This window comes from Corvus moneduloides, chromosome 1 (assembly GCF_009650955.1).
Source record: "Corvus moneduloides isolate bCorMon1 chromosome 1, bCorMon1.pri, whole genome shotgun sequence".
NCBI lineage: Eukaryota > Metazoa > Chordata > Aves > Passeriformes > Corvidae > Corvus > Corvus moneduloides.
In genome coordinates, this window is record NC_045476.1 from 3,835,033 (window position 1) to 3,857,853 (window position 22,821).

Sequence of the window (22,821 nt, forward strand, 5' to 3'; positions counted from 1 at the left end):
GGTCGGGCTCTGCTCGCAGGGAACAGGGACAGGACCAAAGGAAATGGCTTTAAGTTGCACCATAGGAAGTTTAGGTTGGATGTTAGTGAAAATTTCTTCACTGAAATGGTGGTCAGACATTGGAACAGACTGCCCAGGACAGTGGTGGAGTCACCATCCCTGGAGGTGTTCAGAAAACTTGTGGTATGGCACCTGGGGACAGAGTTTAGTGGTGAACAGGGTGGAGCTGGGGGAATGGTTGGACTCGATGATCTTAGAGGTCTTTTCCAACCTTAAAAATTCTGATTCAGCAGCAGCAAGACCAGCTGGGAATCACAAAGTGTCCCCAAGGCACCTGTGTGTGCACAACTACTTCTAACCCTTGCTTCAGATGCTGGGTGGACATCCAAGTGTTGGTGTCCTCATGTCAGACTGAATCTCACCCTCTGAACAAATAATTGCCTCCTCCTCCAGGCACAGGAACAAGGTACAGAAATAGTTTTGATCCAGCTGGCTGTTTGGTGGCACAATGTGTGACAAATGGAAAGGTCCTCCTCAGCCTACAAGCTCCTGTGTTGAAAGGGCCTTTGCTGCATCCGGCACAAATCTCTGCTCTTCTGAGAAGAAAAGTGAGCATCTCAGGCAGCAAAAGATACATCTTAGCCTCCAAAAAGAGCTGTAAATCAAGAACTCTGGTCTTGTGGTCTGTGGCAGCTGGATGTGAATGTGCTTCTGCTGATGTTTTGAGGTGGCTTCAAGCTGAGTAGCTGAGTTAGCACCACGCTGGGCTCAGACTAATGTATCCTTTATAGGAGCATGGTCACATCAACCACAGCAGCTCCCAGCTGGCTCAGAATGGGAAAGCAGAGTGAGTTCAGAGGTGTCTGGGATGACAAAGACACTTCCCGGTTGCTTCTGAAAGTCTTTGGAGAGGTGTGTTTAAGCTGTGCTGGTGCTGAGATCATCCTGGCAACAGGAGGAAATGGGAAGTGACTGAACTGGCAGTGGCGTGTGGAGCCTCCCAGGGAGACATGAGCTGTAAACACTGGCAGGACCTGTCAGTAAGTCCTGTTAAGAGGAAGCAAGATCCTTGTCAGCTGGTCTAAGAGTGCTGTTATTAGGTGGTTATTGATTCAAACCAGTAGCTGAATTGTTTAGGACAGGTTAGCAGTCACGTTCCAGCTGAAGCAAGGGGAAAAGTCTCTAGACAGAATAACTCTGTCATTAGCCTGAAACATGCCTGTAGATTTGCAAAGCAAGTGCAGGTAAAGACATTGTGCTGTGCTTCCTCAGTTTACCTGGTAGAAGCTCATGGGAAACATCTCTGCACTGCCTGGTGTGACATGGTTGTGGTGCATAAGGTGTGTCATGGAACCGGATTCCAGTGGGCAGGGAGTAAAACCATCTCTCGATTCCCCATCCCTGAATTCCTCATCCCTGGAAGTGTTCCAGGCCAGGCTGGACCAGGTCAGAGGCTCTGAGCAACTGGGTCTAGTAGGTGGCATTCCTGACCATGGCAGGAATCATTGTTAAGATGCCTTCCGACCCAAACCATTCCAGGATTCTGGGATCTCCTTTTCTAGCTCTTTTCTAATCTAGCAACCCTCCTCCTAAGCCTGAACAGAATTTAAATCTTTATTTTAGTGAAGTGAAGCATCTTCCTGAAAGCAGGAGGATATTGGGTAACAAACAGGAGAAGGTTGTTGACATTTTAACTGCATCAGTGTCCAAGAGGGCGAGCCAGAAAAGAGCTGTGCAAGTTTTTCACATGAGCTGAGCTTTGGGGAACAAACATGTGATTTTCTGGGCACGTGATTTTCATCCCTGAAGGTGTTGCCTCCCATTCCAGCAGAGATGAAGACTGCATGTAGGCTGGTGGAAAGTGATCTTGCCACCCTGTCAGCTTAGTTTTTCATAAGCACCGAGGCAGTTCTTGTTTCTATGATACTTGAATTTGCCTTCAGGAAACCTTGTTAGTGTCAGAAGCTGGCAATGTGAAAGTCGTGCCTGTTTTTTCTTCAGCATCAGTGCATCAAACAGGAGCTTAAGAATTTTATTTTTCCAATTAATCTTCTCATGTTTTGAACCACACCTTCTTAAAACTTGAGTGAAGTTAAAATAGCGGTCAGGAGACAAAGGAGGATCTGACTTAAAGAGCAGGAACCTTGGAAAAACACAAGGTTTGCCATCTTCCAGGAGATTTCTAGCACTAAATGAGCAATTCTGAGAAAAGTTCTTAGTCAGATGGTTTGAGTTTTGACAGTGCTTCGAGAAGCAGTGAGTTGGATTCAATGATCCTTTTGGATCCTTTGAGATGTTCTGTGATCCTCTGGCTCTGTGAATTAAGCAGGAGTCAATGAGCCCTGCAGTTTGCCAGGGCATTGTTGAATAACACGGCATTGCACAGGTAGGCACATCAGGTCAAGTGAGTTTTCTTTCCCTTTAGGTGTGCCCTCGACTGAAGGATAAATAAAACACAGTGTGGAATTTGCATTTCGTAGCTTTGTTTTGTTGCTTTTTTTCTTTTCACCTCCAAGCGATTCAGAAAATGGGCCCATGGATGGGGAAGTTTATTTTAGGGGATTTTATAATAGGCTTAAAAATACTCTGCATGGTTGAGTTCTGTCCAGAAATAGCACATTACTCTGTGAGCTGAAGATACAGGCAGGTTTCGTCACAAAATCGATTCCAAGAGAGCTCCCTGGCTCTCTGGCAAAGTGCTGGAAGATGCTTATCTTCACAGAACAATGGAACAGATTAACTACAGCTGCTGGTTGTAGTTGCAGCCACACATTCATTCACTGACAAATTCCTTTCACTGGAGTAAAATGTTAAGGGAAATTGTTAGGAAAAAAAAAATAAAATAAGTTCAACCAAAATTTAAAAAAAAAAATGATGCCATTTATACGATTTTACTTTCATATTTTATCACAAGGGAGGAAATGTAGGTGGTTGGTTTTTAAAAGCCTCGTTCTTCTAAAGTGGGGAAAGATCTGCTTAGCTTGAAAAGAAATAAATGACAAAACTAATGAATAAATATATTTTTCAGGGAGATTTAGTCTTCCAGTAGCAAACCTCTGTCCATTTTTAGCCAGCTTCAGTATTTATCTGAATAGTGTCTTTCTACTTCTTCCTAGCCAGGCAAAGAGAGAAGATGCTTCTCTTCTCTCTAAAGCCAACAGCAGCCCACCCGTAAAGGTGTTTCTGCAAGGTCAAATTTTGGTCACATCCCTAAATTCACTAATTTAGATGGGAGCACTTTTGTACTTATTTCTTTGTTTTCAGGATCCAGAACCTACCAACAACCTCCCCTACATGCTAGGAAATAGACACTGATACAGGAAATTTCACCACATATTTGGGTTGCTGGTAGAAACAACAGGATCTCTGGTTTGTCCGGCTCTCCCAGAATTGAAGGGACACCACTGAAACATAGATTTAGAAGAAACATAAAGATTTTAGTTATAGGCTAGCTGTGTTGAGATTAGTTGGAATAGGAAAGAACTTGGGCCCAGTAACAGGTAATTAAAATAGTTAGGAGAGCTGGACCTGAAATGGGTTTTAAGATGTTAGTAACTGATTGCCAAATAACTGATGATCTGTCATTTGCATGTTTGCTTAGCTGTGCTTAGAACGAGGAATAGAAACATTGATAAGTTGGTGTAGGGAACAAGGCCAATTACCAATTTCCTCCCTTGGGGGGAACCCCTTCAAAAGTCACGCAAGAGGAAACTTACAGCTCACTAAAGTAATTAGGATTGTTAAAGTCCAGAGAAGCAAAAAGGTCAAAATGAGGAAGATGAGTTCCTTCATCTTTCTTGGGACCACTGACCCAATTCGAGACCACCGACTCCATTCAGGACACACACTACACATGCTTAATGGCATTTAAGCTCATTTCCATACAAAGCAGAGAATGGGAGGTGTTAAGGTTATGAATGTGCATTTGTATTTTGGATATTCATAATATTTGGAAATAAAAGGTATTGTGTTTGCTTGTGTCGGGGCCCTGTGTCTTAGGGAGCTATCCCACGCAGTGCCTGGCACCAATAAAACATTCACTTTCTAACTCTAAACTCTTAGAGAGCTTTTGTCCGACTCAGTTGGATATCGATATTAGATCCATATTCATATTTTGGTAAATCACCACCAGGTTCCAGCTTTTTCAGTCTGCGTTGGTTCTGCCCTGGGTTTGAAGGATTAAGATCATAGCCTGCAAGAAAAATCCCTCAGAGGAAAATCTGCCTGTATGAGAAGGGCTTGTTGTTTGTTCTTAGTGACATTTTTGTGTGAAAACCAAGCCATTTGAGTAGGAAAGTGGCATAAGCTAGCTCATTAAGATCGTGCTGTTTCCTAAGAAAAGAAAGTTTTATTTTGAAACTCTGAGGAGATGTGTCTTTGGTAGGTTTGTTGCCTAAAATGACAAAAGGTTTAAAATAAGAAAACCCAAGGAAATGGGGAAAAAAAAAAAAAGGGAAAAAAGTGGGGACAAAATAACATTTTTTTTCAGAAATTTTTAAGAAATTGTGGACAAATCCCAAACTGAAGTGACACCAAGCCTGTACTTGTGTGCCTGGGCAATACGTCTGCCTTACACAGAGGCATCAGCCCTGGGGCTGTGATGGCATTGTAAAATTGAGAAAAGTAATTGCTGTTTTGTGAAGTGATAAACTGTTCCTGAATGCCAGTGCTTGGAGATGGATGCTGATTTAATCCTGTTATCTCTTTACCTCCAGAGGAAGTATGCGCTCCATTACAAGATTGCTCTCATCATAAACTACCTGGGGCACTGTATTTCAGTAGGGGCCCTTATAGTTGCCTTTATGCTTTTCTTGTGCTTGAGGTGAGTAATGTGTTTGCATGTTTCTAACTTGGTTGGGTGACAATTTCTGGGCTGCTCAAGCCCTCTCATGGCTCTGTCCAAGTTGTGGATGGTCCTGAAAAGTGGTCGTGGCTTTTATATTCCTGAACACATCCATGGTTTTGCTGACTAATGTGCAGGATGAGTTCCTCCTGAGCGTAGGAGCTAAAGCCTGTTTGTGTTCAGGGAGAGAACTGAACATGATTTATTGATGCAGAAAAAAAAAAAAAACTTTGGTTAGCACAGTGTTCTTCGTTTAGGGAAATCAGGATCTGAGTGTGTCAAGCTGTAAGTTTGGGGGGCAAGTTTTGTTTTTTCACAAGGCAGAACATGGTAATGTTTTGCATTCCCTGACAGCTAAAACCCAGATCTAAACCAAAGGAGACAGAACGAAGTCTTTCCATTCTACTTTGGGCTAATTTCAGTTTTTCTTCCATTAAAGGGCTTAGAAGTTTTCTTAAATAAAAAGAGGAACATTGTTAATGGAGCTTAATCCCCAGCAGTGCTCCTGAGATGATGAATGCAAATCAAGGAGACTGCATAGAAACCCTTCCCTGGTCCAGGGTGCAGAAGGGAGTTTGGCAGATGGAGATGTCAGTGAAAGCAGAGTTAGGGCTACAGGGAAAAGGAGGAAAGGAAAATAAGTGGAAAACAAGAAGATTTGTATCAGTCATCATATATATTGTATGTCCACAGCCTGAATCACAGGAGTATATTTTCATAGGAGTGGCCTGGTGGGTTAATTCTGTATTATTTCTTGGATTCCCTGACTGGCATTTCTGTACTATTTGTGCTGTGTTGTCCAGGAGAGTTCAACCTGAACTTAAAACCAGCTCCACTGAGTGCTGTGCAATGATAATCCTTGAGAAAAACCTTGTCCTAGTAGCAGAGGATAAACTGTGGATGGAGGACATCCTCCCCCTGTCCAGGATTACAGCAGGATGATTGACAGTGACCTCAGTGCAAGAATTACTGGAGTGGAGCATCCCTAAAGTCTTAGCTAAGTCTTCTGAGCATTCGTAACAAGGTCTTTTCTAATAACAGTAGGAATATTCTTGCACTCCAGCATTTGTAAACAGAATAATCTATGCTAATGGAAACAGAAAGACACTTTAAAACATTCGATGGGAACTTTTATGATGCATCAATTTAAACTTCCATTTCAAGCCCTCCATAGTGAACATGAAGCTAATTCCCACAGTACTTCGAGACCTGAATTAATTTGCACTGAATAAAGAATGCAAATTATTCATTGCAATAACTATATTCCCTGCTTTTATGCTCAGTCTTTTATAAATGTTTGAGTAATAACACAAAAACAATTAGGTGGGATGGTATAAATGTATCAGCTTCCAACACAGAGGTGGCTCAGCTGATCTCTTCTAAATTGTTCTTCTGTTATTTAAACTTTAAAGTTTAGATTTTGCAGTCAGCTTCAACATTAAAAACAACAACTGAGTAGTGGCAATTAAGTACTCCCTTGATATGCTGTGAATTAAGATAGTCCATCTTTTCAAATTCCCATTGTGTCATGCAAAACATGTCCAGTGTCCAGCCAGAGTTAACCAGCATGTTTTCCAAAATTCTAGAGATGTTCCAGTGAAGGCAGCCCAAATTCCTGTTTCATTACACGTTGTCCCTACCCAGATTCTGGGTTATGCGCATCTTCATCACACTTACCTCTATAAAGTGCCCCAAGGACAAATCAGTTTAAATAATCAATTTATTTTATTTGGGGCCTTTTAAAATCCTGTTTCATTTTGGATGGAAGAAGGTACAATGGAATTGGGTGAAAGGAGAGAATTTAGGTAATTCCTGGCCAAAAAAAATACAATCTGATAGCTCCTCATCTTGACCTAAAGTAGAGATCTGCCAGTTCCTTGTTCCTGCCCCTCTCCATCCACCTCACTCCATGAGTCCCTGCTGAGAGTGAAAACAGACGAGACCTCCAGGAAGATTCCAGTTTTACATCCACTCCTTATTTTTATGCTTCTCCCTCATCACCTGCTCGATTTTCCTTTGCTCCGTCCGTGCAGGTGGATCCCAAAGGCAGCCCTGTCTCAAGGGGGAGGCTGGAGCACAGCTGCTCTATTGGAACATAACTGCTAGGAAAGCTTTGGGATGTCGCACTCTGGGGGTTTTAGGAGCAGGTGGAATGTTTGGCTGCCATGGCAAAAGGTGTTGCTGTGGTGCTCAGCTGGTCGGGAGGGTGTTCTGCTTTTGGAGATGAGCTTCACCATCGCTGGTGCTGCCCCAGCCCATGGTGCTTGGTCCTCAGTTGTGTTGAAGTGGGAAGGGGAGAGAACTGGATCCAAACCTTATAATTCCAAATTTATCCTGTCACCTTGTCCCCAGCTTCATTCTTCCTCAGTTCCTTAAACAACTTCATCCTTCGTTCACAACCTACCCTCCATTTAGCAGGAAAGTCCTTACTGCCCTAAACACTGAGGAATCACACAACTGTTTTGAGGTCTCAGATGTAGCAGGATGTGATGAAATCATCTGCCATTTGTGTCCATGAGACCCCAACACATCTGGGAAGGGATGAGAGCTCAGCCAGGGCCCCCTTTTTCCTGTGAAGACTCATTTTAGCCTTGTTTTCTCCAGTTCTGTCACATCTCAACCTGTGCAATGACAAACAAGCCAGTAAACATTTCATTTAGCACCTAAATAATAAAAAGTGAAGGACAGGACTTGATTTTTGCTGGCACACTGGCTGAATGCCAGTGAGTCATCAAGGCAGCTCCTAAAGGTCGAAGTCAACTTTAATTTCTCAAGGTCTAAATGTAGGTGGTCTTAAAATTGTGAGAGCTGTGCTGTCTGTACTGTGCAACACCAAACAAACTCACAGACAAAAAGGAATACACCAAGAAGGAAAAAGAAAGAATTTGTGCACAAAGTGTGCTGTTGAGGTGGATTGATCTCCAGTGCAGGACCTGGAGAGATTTGCTCAGGGCCCTTCACTTGGCATTGTTGAATGGATCTGCACTGCTGGGAATCTCAGAGTCTGTTTGTTCTCATTAACAGTCAAGGTTTTCTTCCTCCCTCAGGTGCACACAGGCAGCTCCCACTGACTCAGCCTCATTGTCCCACTGAATCACAATCTCACACTGCTAAAGCAGAAATTTTCCATAGGAGGAATCCTGCTGTCAGTAATACCAATCAAGCTGAAGGAAAAAAATAACAATAATAAAAAAAATATATAAAGGATTAAAATGCTTCTTTTGAATCACATTTTTCCTTTGCTGTTGCTGACAATGCAGAAACCCAAATTGCTTTGTCCTGGATTTTCCCTTGTCACTGTGCTGTTAGAGCAGCCTGTGAGGTGGAACAAGAGGCCTTTGTAAAACTCCTGACTTGTTATCAAACAAAGGTTGGCAGTGGCCAGCAGTGACCTGAGTGGATTCCATCAGATGAAGTTTTATTTGTGCAGTGGTTATCAAAGAAGAAGTAGGGGAAGAAAGGTATTTGTTCTGGGAAGCATCTATGTCCCTGCTGAGTTTTGAATCCAATAAAGGTCGGTGCTGACAGGAAGATAGGCTGGAGATTAAAAGTGGCATGTCCTTGCTGGATAAAGGCAGCTCTAAAAACAACCAAACCCACAAACATTGTCATAACATCTTTTGTCACTGCTAGGGTGGCAGTGAAAGCAAATTGAGGTTTTGAGGGAAATTCTGCTTTCCTGTTGCCCTTAAATTTAGCTCTATTTCCCCAGTAAAGCATCTGAATTGTTTTTTCTCATAGGCTTGAGGCAGTGTCCCTGTTCTTTCTTATGATTACATACAGATTTCCTAAATCCCACATAATATTTCTCCCCAGAAGACTGAAACAGTTTTTCCTAGAACAATATAGCCATTTTTCCCCCTTTTTTTCCCCCTAGCCATCTCCTATCTACTTTCCTTTATCCTCCCCTGTTTCAAGCTCCTTTGAATTGCCTCTTACTCTTCAGTCTGGTGTGCAGTTGGCAGGATTGCTGCTGCAGGCTTCTGTTAGTAAGAATGGAAGAGTTTGATTAAATGATCTGTAGAAACCTGTCAGGAGAAATGTAGAGTATCAATAAGGGACAGCTTTCATAGAGCAGTGATCCGACACCTCTCAGAACCTGCAGGCTGAGGATGTCTCAATCGGGGAGGAGATCTGTGCAATTAGTTCTGGTTTTCACTTAAAAAGGATGAGATTTCTGACGTGATTAGAGCAGAGCAGGCTCCAGATCTAAGGCAAGGTCCTTTCTTGTGGTGAAACAAGAAGAAAGAGCAAGTCCCAGGTCAGAACATCAACTAACAGAGTTCATCTCCGTGCTCCATGCCCCCACCCCCTCATCTCCTGCCTTCCCACCAGCCTAGTTCAGTCTATTCCATCTGCCACTTGGAATAGCAGAGCCTTCATTAATGACTCAGGCACGTGGCAATTTTAAAATTCCCCATAACTCCTGGGGCAGGGTGGGTGCAATGGCTGCAGGTTTGAAGACAGCTCTGTCCCACCCTGTCATAGTCCACAGTAAAGTCCACAGAGAAAGGCAGGAATGAAAATGATGGAGCTCTGTAAATAAGAGCGAATCCAATGAGAGGGCCATCTTCGAATACAAAACATCTGAAGTGCCTGTACTGCCTGAATCCCTGTGAAGCGTCTCATCTGATGAACTCTGATAAAGGCCAGAAACACTTCTCCTATTGATTAACCTCAGGCCATTGTCTTTGCTTCCCACTGCCTTTACTCGCCCCCTCTTCATCTCACATCTGTAGGACTTGTTCTTTAGACTCTTTGTATAGAGCCTACCCCACACAAAAAAAATGGAGAGCAGAGCCCTCATGAGCTCCTGGAATAATACCAGTAATTAAAAGTGTGCCTGGAGAGCTCTGTTCTTAAAATGTGAAAGGTTTCATAAGCTGCATCTGAAATCGTGGTATTGTAACCTCTCACAATGAGAGCCACTGAGGAGAGTTGTTGCTGCCTATCAATACATCACCACTGGATAAACATTGGAAACTGAAGAGCTGCTTACAAACAAGGACGGTGTCCGTGTAAGAAGAAATGGATATAGGTGTTCTACAGACAGATTTGTCAGTGAATATGAAAGGATGACTTCCAGCCCACAGAGCAGAGGAGTCCTGAAGCAATGTGGTAGAGGAAGAAATTTAAGTTGGAGTTAAACTGGAGTATCAGGAATTTATAAAATGCTTTTACTCAGTTCCTTTCTTGACCTGAGATTTGGAAGCCGCTCTTGTCCTGTGCTAGAAATATGTTAGTGCTGGTGTATTTCTGTTGCTGCCAAGATTTTGGCTGTGAATCTTTGGAGATGGACACGAACTTGTTTGAATTCTGATTATAGAACTGCTCTTAGAAGATTTAGATCTATGTTGACTGACAAGCTAAAACTTGTCTGTGTTCTATTTCTGATGATGATGGAATGGTTTTGGGAACAGTGGAGAAAACCTTGCAACTTTTCCAAGATTTCAGAGAAGGGAGGAAAGCAAAGTTGGGTCTTTGCAGTTTATATATGAATCATGCTCAGGAATGCAATTTGATTGAAAAAAACTACTTCCTGAGCCATCTCTGGGAAGAAAAATCAGAGAATATGCTTTCAAGGTGATGTTTAGAGTTATGAACTGCAGATGCACCTGCAGCTGTTCAAGTGCTAAATGGTTCCATTTCAATTTTCATCCCTGGAATTGCACATGCAGGTCCCTCACTAACGCCACAGTAGTTGTCCAGCACTCAGGAACCTTCTCTTCTATCTAATCTAAGAGATGATTTAGGTGCTGAAGCATGTCCAGGGAAGGGAACAGAGCTGGGGAAGGATCTGGAGCACCAGGAGCAGCCGAGGGAGCTGGGAAAGGGGCTCAGGCTGGAGCAAAGGAGGCTCAGGGGGGACCTTGTGGCTCTGCACAAGTCCCTGACAGGAGGGGGCAGCCGGGGGGGTCGGGCTCTGCTCCCAGGGAACAGGGACAGGACAACAGGAAACTGCCTCAAGTTGTGTCAGGGGAGGTTTAGATTGGGTATTAGGGAAAAATTCTTCCCAGAAAGAGTGATCAGGCATTGGAACAGGCTGCCCAGGACAGTGGTGGAGTCACCATTCCTGGAATGTCAAAAGGCACGTGGATGTGGCCCTTGGGGACAGGGTTTAGTGGTGCTGGGTCAATGGTTAGACTTGATGATCTTGGAGGTCTTTTCCAACCTAAATGATTCCATGGTTCTGTGAATTCTGCTGCTTCACATTGCTCTGTCAGCTAATACACAAGACATGGGAGAGGTGAAAGTTTCTGTCACCCCTAAATGGGCCATGGACACTCCTGGCAGCATCTGGGCTGCCTCTGCCTATTATGGGAATGGAGCTTCCCTGGGGAGGTGCCCAGACTGAGCCACTGGACACATAACCTACTGCCCAGTGAGCACCATGAGGCCGAGCAATTTAGACCAAGCACAGGAATGATTATTTGGAAGGTTTCCAATCTTTCCTGAATTCCTGGCCAAATGCTCCAAAATAATTAAATATTTCACACCATGTCTTGGTGTAAATGAGGCCAAGGAGAGTGTGAACAGCAGCATCAGCAACTCAGACTTTCCTCCTTGGTTTATCCCCACAGTATCTGCAAATGTAGATAATGTAATCAACTTTGCTAATTGTGTAATTGTATTAAAAGAAAAAAAAAAAAGGCGTAACCTTTGAATTCTCTAGCTGGTGATTTAAATTAATTTTGTTTCAGATTTTTTTTTTTTTTGTGTATAATCCCACAAGGGGATTGTGAATGAGGACATGATGTGCACTCATATTTCCCAAACAGTAGTTGTAAGCCAGATCAACTACTCTGAGCTCTCAATGTCAGTCTTCTGAAGTCCTTCCTCGATTTGTGCAATCCAGCTGCAGTGGTCACTCTCCATGGAAAACACTCACCCTTCCACCGTGTGGACTGATAACTACAACCCGTGTCAGAAAACCTGAGCTGCAAGGTGTTTCCTGCTCAAAAAGATACTTTGCATCCCTGTTTTCTCTTTGTACAAAAATTACTGATATCTGACCACCGTTCAGCGAAGCAAATTAGAGCAGAGTCCTAAACCTTTTTTTTCAGCCACAATCACAAGCTCCACTAAACGAAGTCATCTTTATCAGTCCTGTGAAAATAACGGGAATTTCCTCCAGTGCAAGACTTGATGGCACAGTCAAGGTTGAAGCTGTGTTCTTGGAGTATTCAGGGGCTGGGTTTCAGTTATCCCTTGATTAAGCAGTGAGCACAGCCAGTCAGGGGCTGCCCTGCCTGTCGAGTGTTGTGTTGGCTGTATCCTTCCCACCCCAGGAACATTAGTGCTGAAAGCCTTTGCATCTAAAGCAGGCAGGATGCTCCATGTCCTGGGATTAAAAACTGGCTTGAAGGCAGGAGAGTGAAATTTTGGGAAAGACAGATGCACAGATGGTTCCACAGTGGGTTTATTTTTAGGGTCTCTGCACATCCTAAATACTCATGGAAACTGCTGCTTCGCCTCTTCACCTGAGTATTTCACTCCTGTCCTCGTGATAAAGATGTCACTTCCTTCCCAGCTTTTTTTCTTCCCTTGCAACTGCCCCTTGCTTTTCCTGTGGGAATATTTACATTCCCTCAGGCAACTGCCACCAAGAAACTGATTTTTCCTGCCAGCCTCTCCAGCTGCTGTTCCCATCTGGAAGCATTAGGAATTCCAGAATATGTGCACTGATTGAGCATGGGGGAAAACCGTGGGGACCTCAGGGGAGGCTTCCATGTGGGTGAAAGCAAATAGGCCCTGACAGGCACAGAGGCTGGGAAATAACTTGCTGTTAGGTATTCTTCCCACTCTGTGCCATTTATGGGTTTGTCCACGTGCTTTGCCTGCCCTAGAAAAGACTAAAGAGGGGAAATAATTTTTTAGGTGTTGTCCATGATTCTCCTTCTGGCGTGTTCCAGTCACAGAATGGGAAGGGCTCTAGCAAAGTGCATTCCTGTTTCTCCTACCAACTGTTTTCACAGAGACTTTGGGACAGCAGTCCTAATTAAACATCATTATTAATGGAATACTACATGAATTAATAGAAGGTTTCTACGCTTCTTTAATAAAGTTTTCATTTGCAATTATTTCTATGCAGATGATTCAGCTAATTCAGCAAGCTTTCAACCACACTGGCACATTATTATGATTGTTAATGTTAATTGTTTGCCTCATGTTATGAATCAGAAAACAGTAGCTCTGTGCATCCCAGAGGAAAAATACCACTGTATGGATAGAGTGAGAAAAAACCCAATAAATCAACAGAAAGCTACTTCGAGCTTTACCAGTGCTATTTATAGACGTCCATTTCTGAATCAGTGAGGCCACCTCTACAGAAAGAGTTGATGTGATTTTCTTTCTGCTTTTCCAGATCTCACAATTTTGCAAGTCAAAAGAATGGGGTTTATATTTCTCTGCTTTCTCTGTCGAATCACACAATTAAGGTCATTTTGTGGAAATAATTAGCAGGACGTCCTCTCTCTACCAACAACCAGAAGCTCTTTCTGCCCACCCCTGACCCAGGCTGCAGTCAGCTGCTGGAGAATTTCACTTTTTTCCTCCTTTGCTGCTGTTTTCCTTGGTGGAAGCCCAGCTCTGACACCCTGCACACGAGGCAGTTCAGGATGCCGGTGGTAGGAGATCGAGTCAGGGAACAGCATGGTCTGTTCTCAGACCAGATAAAGGGGTTGTTGTGGGGAATTTCTCACAGTACACCTGGCTCTTGATTTATTCATTAGGAAGGCCAAGGAGAAGCATGTTGGCTTTCACCTTAATTGCTTCTTCATGTCCAGCCTCCTGCAGAGCTGAGCCGAGTGCTCTGTGTGTGTGGTGAGAGGGAGGCTCATCCCAGATCCCAGATTATCTCATCTAGTTTGGCCAGCACAGCCAGAGATGGGCTCTGGGACTCTGGATTCACTGGAATACACACATTTTCCTATAGACCCAGAGAACCACTGAGGCTGGAATAGACCTGTAAGATCATCAAGTCCAACCATTGCCCCAGCACTGCCAGGTCCACCACTAAACCCTGTCCCCAAGTGCCACATCTGATTGTTTTTTGAACATTTCCAGGGATGATGACTCAATCACTGCCCTGGGCAGCCTGTCCAATGCCTGATCACCCCTGCAGTGAAGAAATTTTCCCTAATATCCAATTTAAACCTCCCCTGGTGCAACTTGAGGCCATTTCCTCTGGTTCTGTCCCTTGTTTCCTGGGAGCAGAGCCTGACCCCCACCTGACTGCCCCCTCCTGTCAGGAGTTCTAGAGAGTGAGAAGGTCCCCCCTGAGCCTCCTTTTCTGCAGACTAAACACCCTCAGCTCCTCAGCTGCTTCTCATCAAACTTCTGCTCCCGACCCTCCCCCAGCTCTTTTACCCTTCTCTGCACAAGCTCCAGTACTGTTGGCCCCAAATTCCTGTAAATATAAAACAAGGCACTTCATAACTCGGTGTCCCATGAGAGTGTGCTGTCACTTGCTACACTCCTCTACCCAAAGCCTCACATCATCAGCCTTTGAAACAGGTTTGGTGTCACATAAACCAACCCGTGATGACAAAACCACAAAATTCTCCTGGTAGCGCCGTGCTTGGAGGCAGGTATTGATGATCTGCTGCTCTTCCTGTTTCTTCCTTCAGCATTCCCTCCAGCTGGAAGGATAGAGGAGAACAGTATTCATGCTCCTGATTCCTAAACCAGGTGTCTGGGTCATGAGGACATGAAAACATGAGGGCATCTCTGTGCAAGCCCACAGCAGGACTCTCGTGCATCAGGCCCTCATCAGAAACTCCTGCCCTGTCAGGGGGAGGTTCTGGATACCATTCAGCAGGGAAAGCTCTGGTTCTTCAGAAATCATGAGGAACCAATGAACCCTTTCACTTCCAGAGCCAAGATGCCTCCAGTGGCAATATCTTCTCCCTCCACGTCAGAAACTGTCTGTCCTTCTGTTCTCTCCTCAAGGAAATCCTTTTCCTTCCACCCCCTCCTTCACTCAGGGTGCCACACAACCCCTGAATGTGCCTCTCTGACCTGCTTGCTCTATTTCAGGCAGGTATTTCCTGCCCAAAATCTGCTTTCAGTCACAACCAGAAATGAAATTTCTGCATGAACTGTGTGACTCCAGGACGCAGCACCAAGCACTCCTCCCAGCTTGCTCCCACAGCCCATGGGCGAGCAGTTTCCTGCTGTCCAGATCCAGGATTTTTCTGTTCCTTCACCTTGGAAGTTTTGAGGAAATGCCTCCACATCCAGCCCTTGGGAAGTGGGCAGACAAGCAGAGAAGAGGAACCCACACAGACAAAGGGGTTCTGTTGTGAATAACGGGTTATGAGCTCTTCAATCCATCATGTTAGTGGAGTAATCCATGGTCTGACCCTGGTGAACATAAACCACAGAAGGAGTCCTGTGACTCCTGTGGGGAGTTGGGGCCACCAGCGAGGTCATTTAATGCATTTAAATGTGGTCTCTGAATCAGGAATATCTTCTGACTGCCAGAAGCAAGGAGGTAAGAGCAAGGAACAACTTGCAATCCAACTCTGCTGTTTCCAGTGCTCTTTCCCAGATTAAGTTTTACTGATCCCCAGAGGGACCGAGTCCCAGCCTAAATGGCACATTGGTCTGAGTGAACATGGAAGTTCTTATGTCTTTATGTTCTGGCCTCTTTAAGTCTGTGGTGACTGAATTGCTGCAGCTTCTCTATTCCGTCTATCCTCAGACCCATGCACCAGGGAAGAGCTAGAGGAAAAGTCCAGCCAAAGCCCTGGCCAGTTTTCTTTGTCTGAAAAGGATTAGAGTAGGAAGGAAATACAGGAGATAATTAATTTCCCCTCAGTGGAAGCCCATAGCCTCCATCTGTGAGGCCTTGTGACGTGCCTGCCTTCAGGATCTCTGGGGTGGTGATTTGTGCTGCTGTTCTTGGAAGCTTGCACCATTCAGCACACATCAAGGCTTGTAAAACAAGTGGAAATGGCATAAACGATGTTCCCTGACATGAAGAGGAATAGGAAACCTCCTATTGTCAGATCTTTTGGGCTAGGGGACTCTAAGTGGCTCTGTAAGTCACAATCCCTTCCCAGCAGTGCTGTAATTGTGTCCAGAGCAGCAGTTCAGCACCCAGTCCCCTCAGCTCCCATTTCTCCTCTCTCACATGACTCTTTCCCCGTTGAGAGGCAGCTCTCTGCTCTCTGTGCTCTCATTTTCTTCATGTTGCCACTGCCACAACCCCCAGATTGTGACATCCCCCTCCTGAGGTAAGAACAACCCTAAATTTCTTACCTTCTGGATTTTGAGGGAATTCATTCATGCCAGCCCCTGTGCCTCCAGGGAAGCTCAATTCACTAACTTGTAACACAGCTTAATGGGTTTTAAATTCCACCACCTGCCAGTTGCAGCGTGATGGGAATATTCTTTTTCAGTGCTGCCTGTGAGGGCAGTTATTGCTGCTCCTGGAGCACAGTCTTGGTTACTTTTCCACTCCACAGAGCAAAGCCAGCAATTAATCAAGGAGAAATGAACTGTGGGGCTCATTGTCATAGAAGACTGATATGACTGTTTTAAGTTTTCAAAATGGGACAGGTCATTTTCATGAATAACAGGAGTATTTACATTTAAATTAAGGCTTATAAATTTAAGCTACCTTCTATCTACAAAGAGCCAGGAAAAGACCTGTGGAGGACAAATGACTCCTATGAGTATTCTGAGATTTTTTCCTCAGGCTTTGAGATGAATATGACAAGGTCAGCTTTGTCCTTTCCGCAGACATTAGCTGTGCTGCAGGTCTCTTGTTGTTCACCACTTTTGTTGCCCAGTTTGGGAAATGTCCTTTGTTCAGTGCCCACCTCAGACTCCAGCCTGGAGTGAGGAGACCCTTACTCAGTACCCCTCCAGATGCTTTACACATACTGAATTACAATAACCCCACTCTCCAGCAGTGCCTGAAAATGAGAGCAGCTTCCTCAGGAGGCTGCCAAGAGAGTGTTCTCTTGTCTCATCCACTGCAGCCCTGCACTGCTGTGCCCTGCAGCCTCCACACACTCCATTATCCTGCTGATTCTCCCTCCCCACCACAAACCTGACACAGTTATTTCTCAAGCTTTCCCTGCCCTTCGCTGTGAATTGCATTCCTGCCACTGTGATTTCTGTGCTGGTGGTAGTTAGGAGACAGAACCATGGGCTCTGGGCTCTTTGTGAACAATAACAAACTTTCAGCCTCCAGTTGGGACTCTTATTAAAAAAAATGAAAGGGAAAAACAAAACAAAAAGAAAAGGCAAAAGGTTAAAACCATTGTGTGCCTGGGGTCACACCACTGTCTGAGCTATTTAAAAAGGTCTGTGGCACTTTCAGACATCTCTCAGATTTATCTTTCATGGTTCTGTTATCCCCAAGACAGGAAGCTTTTTAGCAGGTGAAAGCATCTATTTACCAGCCAAGCTACACACACAGTGTCTCCAAAAGGGAGTGAGGCAGTGGTATGAGGTTACTTGTACCCAAAATACGGATTTTGCTAAAGGCAGTGGGACAGGGGAGCCAACTCTCCCTGCTTCATGTCCAAAGCCAAAGCCTTCAGGCTTCATTTTGGTCAATTCCAGCCGCAGGCCACATTTATACTTTACTTAATTTTACACCAGGAGTACAACTTCCCTCAACAAATGGGGCTTTTGGAAAAGAAGGAGTGTTTTGATAATTATCTGTATAGATCGGGAGTTTCCAACACAGACCCGACCCTCTTGCTCTGGATCCTGCACAGACCACTAAAAGTCTGAAGGATGCAGAGTGCTGGGCAAAGAATACAAACCAATAGGAACCAAGAAGTAGTAAGGAGGGCAAAGACCTTACCAGCAAATAAAAACATTGAACCATAGAGTTGTTAAGGTTGGAAAAGACCTTTGGGATCACCAAGTTCACTGAATTTGTCTTAAAACACAGAAGACAATGGGTTTTTGATGATTGGGATCCTCCTGGGGGGAAAGCTCTTGTTAATGAACCAAAAATCTGCAACTCTTTATTGGATCCTGTTTGCCTGTGTGCCCAGTCCAATGTCCTGCTGTAAATCTTGTGGCAATAAGATTTCCCCTAGCCACATTTAGTGGTGTTCCAGCCTATGGGATGTTTAAACTACAGCTAAATGGATGCCTGCAGCAAGGATTTCTTCTTTCTCCCCCCACTCTTTTATCTTATCTTTGCCAAGAAATACATTCAGGTGGCAAGCGTGCCTGATTTGTTTTGTTGTTAGAGCTCTCAAAAGCAATTAATTTCATCTCAATACCTCACAGTTTGACCTGAATTTCCTTAGTTTTAGTCCCCTGCCTCCTTCTCTCCCTAGGAGCAACATTTCAAACTCATCCCTTCATCTGCTAATCCTTGACCTGGAGGGAGGGAATAAAACATGGAGGTGAAGAGCAGCTGCAGGACATTTATGTGCAGGATGATCAACAGAGGACAGACCTTAGCAGGATGTTTCAAAGCCTGTTCGGAGCCAGGTGGGCTCCTGGGGCTCAGCATGAGCAGCTTGGTTGCCTCATTTCTTAGAAAGTCAAACCCAGCTGAACCTCAAAGCCAAAAAGCTGAACCTCAGCCTTTTGTTAAAAGTGAAATTCTCGAAGTGAGACGTGTCTGACATGTCCAAGAGCAGCGTTTTGGGAGTTTGTAAGTTAAGTTTGTAGCTTAAATAAAAGAGAAAGGGTCTGAGCAGCTGGAGATTTGTTCTCCAGATTAACTCATCGTGAGTTACTGAGGCGTTCAGAACCAAATACCAGTTTCATACTGGTGGACTGAGTTGGTAAACTCAGAGGCTATTTTAACATTGGCTTAGCAGGGTTATACCTCAGAGCGTTCTCTCTGTAAGTATCTCAGATGTGGGAGGTCTTGTCTTTGGTTTTTTGCTGGATTGCTTGAAAGCTCTGAGAGATTTGTGAGGCTGAAGGACATAACAGAATTTCTTCTGGCCCTACAACTGACTAATTTAGTCCTAGGAAAAGTACAATGAGTGTTTTATGGTAGGAAAATAGTGTTTGTTGTTAAGAAGAGTGGCTTGTTTGCCTTGCAAAAGACCTGAGGCAACAAAAATTTGGTTACTGGATTGTGCCTCTCTTTTTGCTGTCCCTGGGGTGAGCTCAGTCAGTTCCAGCTGAGCAGCTTTGAGCCACTTTCTCTGTTTGTCCCACATTATCTGGCAGCTTCCTTGGCAAGCAGGGAGCCTGATATGGCCACTGCCAAATCCCAGGAAGTGCTATGGCTGTTTGAGCCTCTGTGGAAGTGATTTTCCTAAATGGAGTGGTTTGCATTTAGCCAAGAGATCATTTAATTGAGGACTCTCTAACTGCAGCGCTGCAGCTTGGCACCTGCCATCCTTTACCAGTTCACAGAGAATCAGAAGAGAAATGTTCTGGTCTTAAATGACTGAACCTGTCACGAGTTACTCTGTCTTGCTTCAGTGATGCTTTGGTTTCTGGCAGTAGCATCGTGCACTGGCTGCCACCTGGAGCCATTTCCAGCAGCAAATATATTTCAGATCTCCCCTCTTTTGCTTTATGGCACTATGTCCCAGCTTGCTGTAGCTCATATTTTACATTGTGCTCATGATTTACATCGCATCTGAATGGGAGCTGGCAAGGGACTGAAAACTGACACAAATATTTCCTGATGAAGGAGGATGTGCAGCTCTACCTTGTTTAAGGTACAGCCAGCTAAGCCCAGGACTGAAAACCAGGAAGTCTGTGCTCTCCTGTGGCATTAATTCAAGCTCACACAGGTGAGCCTGTTCAAGAACTAACCAAATGTAAACTATTCTAGCTTTGCCACTCCAGCACAAATATTTGTCACAGAATCTTCTGTAAGCAACTCAGCAGCCTCTAGGGCAGCCTGGTTGTTCAGAGGCTTTTCTATCAATTCCAGTTATTCTAGAGATGGAGGGAAGGGGAGCAAAACTAATAACCAAGGATGAAATGACAGCTTGAATATTGGATTTTTTTTTCTCTAGTAGATCCTGTTTCACTTGTTTGAATTGATTTTTGTCAAAGGGAGCTCCCTGTGTTGTCCACACAAATTGTTGTACATGGCTTTGCAGAAACACAAGCCTCCTGTTTCATAGAGTAAGAGAGGGACTGCAGGGGGATAAGGCATGCAATGAACAGAATTAAGTAGATTGTTTTACAGAGTTATTAATGTGTGTGTGTGTGTATATATTCACTGTATATGTTAACTAAAATGTGTTTCCCTGCTCAGGAGTATCCGATGCCTGCGGAATATTATCCACTGGAACTTGATCACCACGTTCATCCTGAGGAATGTGATGTGGTTTCTGCTTCAAATGATAGATCACAACATCCACGAGAGTAATGAAGTGAGTACTGGGAGGTGGCAGGGCCCTGCCCTGGAGTTTGGGGTGTGTGGGAGCCCAGAATACAGAGAACACTTCTCTGCCTGTTCTGAAGGGTTCTATCCCTCTGGACAACACCGTCTTTGACCTTCGTCCATGGCCTCTGGGAAGAATTATTGCCTGGCCTCTGGGAAGAATTAGAATCTGGTGTGAATTAGGTGATAGAATACTATGTAAGATTGTCACAGGGTGAAAAATTTAGAGGTTTTGGGTTTATTAATATAGTAAATAGATAAAAGCAAAAAACTTCAAAATGGAGGATTGTTGTTGTTCTCCAGACCTTCTTCTTCTTCTTCATCTACTCCATATTCTGCAGTAGAAGTGGTCTGGGATGATTGGATAAAGAATTCCACAGTTCCTGCCTGGGTGATTAGATAATTTATTAGACATTGGTAGAAAAGTGAAAATATCTTGCATTTTAAGTTTTCATTGTTTAATTTACCTTTAAAAGGGCTGTGCAATCTTGATAATTTGGCTTTTCCTGCATTATCTGCTTCATGCTATGTCTGGGTCACGTCAGTGGCCTGTACTTTCTAGATAAGATTTAATGAACAACTACAGAAGAAAGAGAAGGCTGAAAGTCCTGTTCAATTCTGACTCCTGGAACAGACTCTAAAAAGCCTCCCCCATCAGGGGAGACACAATTAAGGCACAGACCACGTCAGGGGTGCTGAGTTTGTTGGTATAAATATTGCAAGGGACACTTATCCACATGCTCAGAGTGACTTCCATGCTTCGCTTCATTTTAATGTCAGCTGGGCACTCACCATCCGTGATTAGCTCTTCAGACGTAAGGTTTGACATCTGAACTTCAGTCCCATGCTCTGGGAGAACAAATAGAGGAATCATTAGTGCCCAGATAAAGAAGATGTCCATGCATAAATCTCTATTATTGTTCATCCAGATGCTCCTTTGAGAAAATGGAAATTCTGTTAATTCAGTGTTCGCTCTGTCTGTGTTTCTGGCATTCTCACACTCCAGAAGATGGGGGTTTATGAGCTTCATGGTCAGTGGTTTCATGCTGTGTGACTTGCTCGCATGACAATGCTGCAAATCTTTATTGAGATTTTTAGTTATTTAGGAAAAATCTGTTGGAGACTGGCACTCAAATACCTTTTAAAATGTGAGCACAAAGTGACAATGGAAATATAAACCTGCAAATATAAGGACAGGTCATCACATGCCCCAGTTTTCATTAACTCATCTTTTCTCTGCAGCCTTTTTGGGAAAGGTGCTTTATACAAGCTCGGTGATAACTTTGTTACATGATTGTGGGATAAGTCAGTCAAAATAACACCACCAAAATGAATGGGAACATCATTTATTCTAGATCTTCATATGATCTCTTCTGTGCTGATCAGTGGAGATTAAATAGCACAGATACAGCGGCATTGATGTGGAAATATTTTGCATGAAGTTTATAATGCTTACAGAAAATTCCAGAAGGAATTGGTTATCTGGAGCCTAATGGTGGGTACATGTGGGGATCAAGAATCCTCAGTCAAATAAACAGAATGGCTCAAACTAATGAGCTCTGCAAATCTGGTTTACTATTCAATGTTGCTAAATCCACAATTCCCAAAGGACTTGCTCAAAATTCATTTTATTCTGGTCTCCTAGGGAAGTCATGCAGGGGGAGTTTTCACCACCGTTACTTGTATTTGTCTGTATCTACCAGAATCTTCCCAATCCATGGGCCAGTTCCTCTCAGTTCTGACACAGGAAAAAGTGACTTGGATATAATTGCTTTTTACAATTCCTGTAAAAACAGGGAAGGGAAGGGAAAGGGAAAGGGAAACTTAATTTGGTTTAAACTTCTGAAAACAAAATGTTTCGTCTTCTTCTGGGTTGTTTTGGGGTTTAATCCTATTTTAAGGGTGAAGCCAAACTAAATTTCAAATATTAATGAAATAATACAGTAGTGAAAGCTTTAACACATCAAAGGATTTCTTTTTTTTATTTCCATTCCATAAACAGAAGCAATCACAACTTGTGGATGGGCTGTCGTTTTGTAATTGTGCTTCTTGCCCAATAAATTCCTAATCCTCAGAATTTTACTGGGTTTCATGGTGCATCTGCTGCTCTGTTGGCTGCCTGGAGACCAGCAATATCTCCTGCATGTGAAGGCTAAGATAAAATTAACTGAGGGTCAAAAGTTTCAAATTATTATGCAGAGTTAATTAAAAGGCTGGAGAATGGTGAGACCAAAATGACCAAAATCAGTGACAGCAGAGAACCCAGGTAATTAGAGTTGTGCTTCAAGAAATACATTCCATGTATGGTAAGAAAGAAGTTTTCCCAGACTTAGGTGAGCAGCACTGTGGAAATTACCACCAGTTCCTTGTGATTTATGGCTGGGATGTTCCCATCTGGAGCTAATCGTGCTTCCCACAGCTGTGCTCTCACTGCACAGCCATTCTGAGGAGAGGCCTTTACTGGTAGACCAAAAATTCCTGTTGAGGTTGTGGCAAAATTCAGAGGTGACCCGTGGCATGGTGTGACTTAACAGAGTTGTAGTACTGACAGCAGGAACAGAGGGGATGAAGTGGCTGATAAAAACTTGCCTTTAAAGTATTTTTTTCTAAATATCAGTGGTGCTCCTTCCTTTCA

The 22,821-nt window shown here is 43.8% G+C and overlaps 1 protein-coding gene across 3 annotated transcripts in view; it reads left to right on the forward strand.

Moving 5' to 3' along the window:
* CRHR2 (corticotropin releasing hormone receptor 2) overlaps nt 1–22,821 on the forward strand; it is a 143,553-nt gene that overhangs the window by 79,109 nt on the left and 41,623 nt on the right. For 2 of the 3 annotated variants that reach the window (XM_032095660.1, XM_032095741.1), the window contains 2 exons: nt 4,716–4,822; nt 20,058–20,175. In XM_032095660.1, coding sequence (XP_031951551.1) covers nt 4,716–4,822; nt 20,058–20,175 — 225 coding nt within the window. The remainder of the gene's footprint in view (nt 1–4,715; nt 4,823–20,057; nt 20,176–22,821) is intronic. The other variant, XM_032095822.1, reaches the window with a different exon arrangement.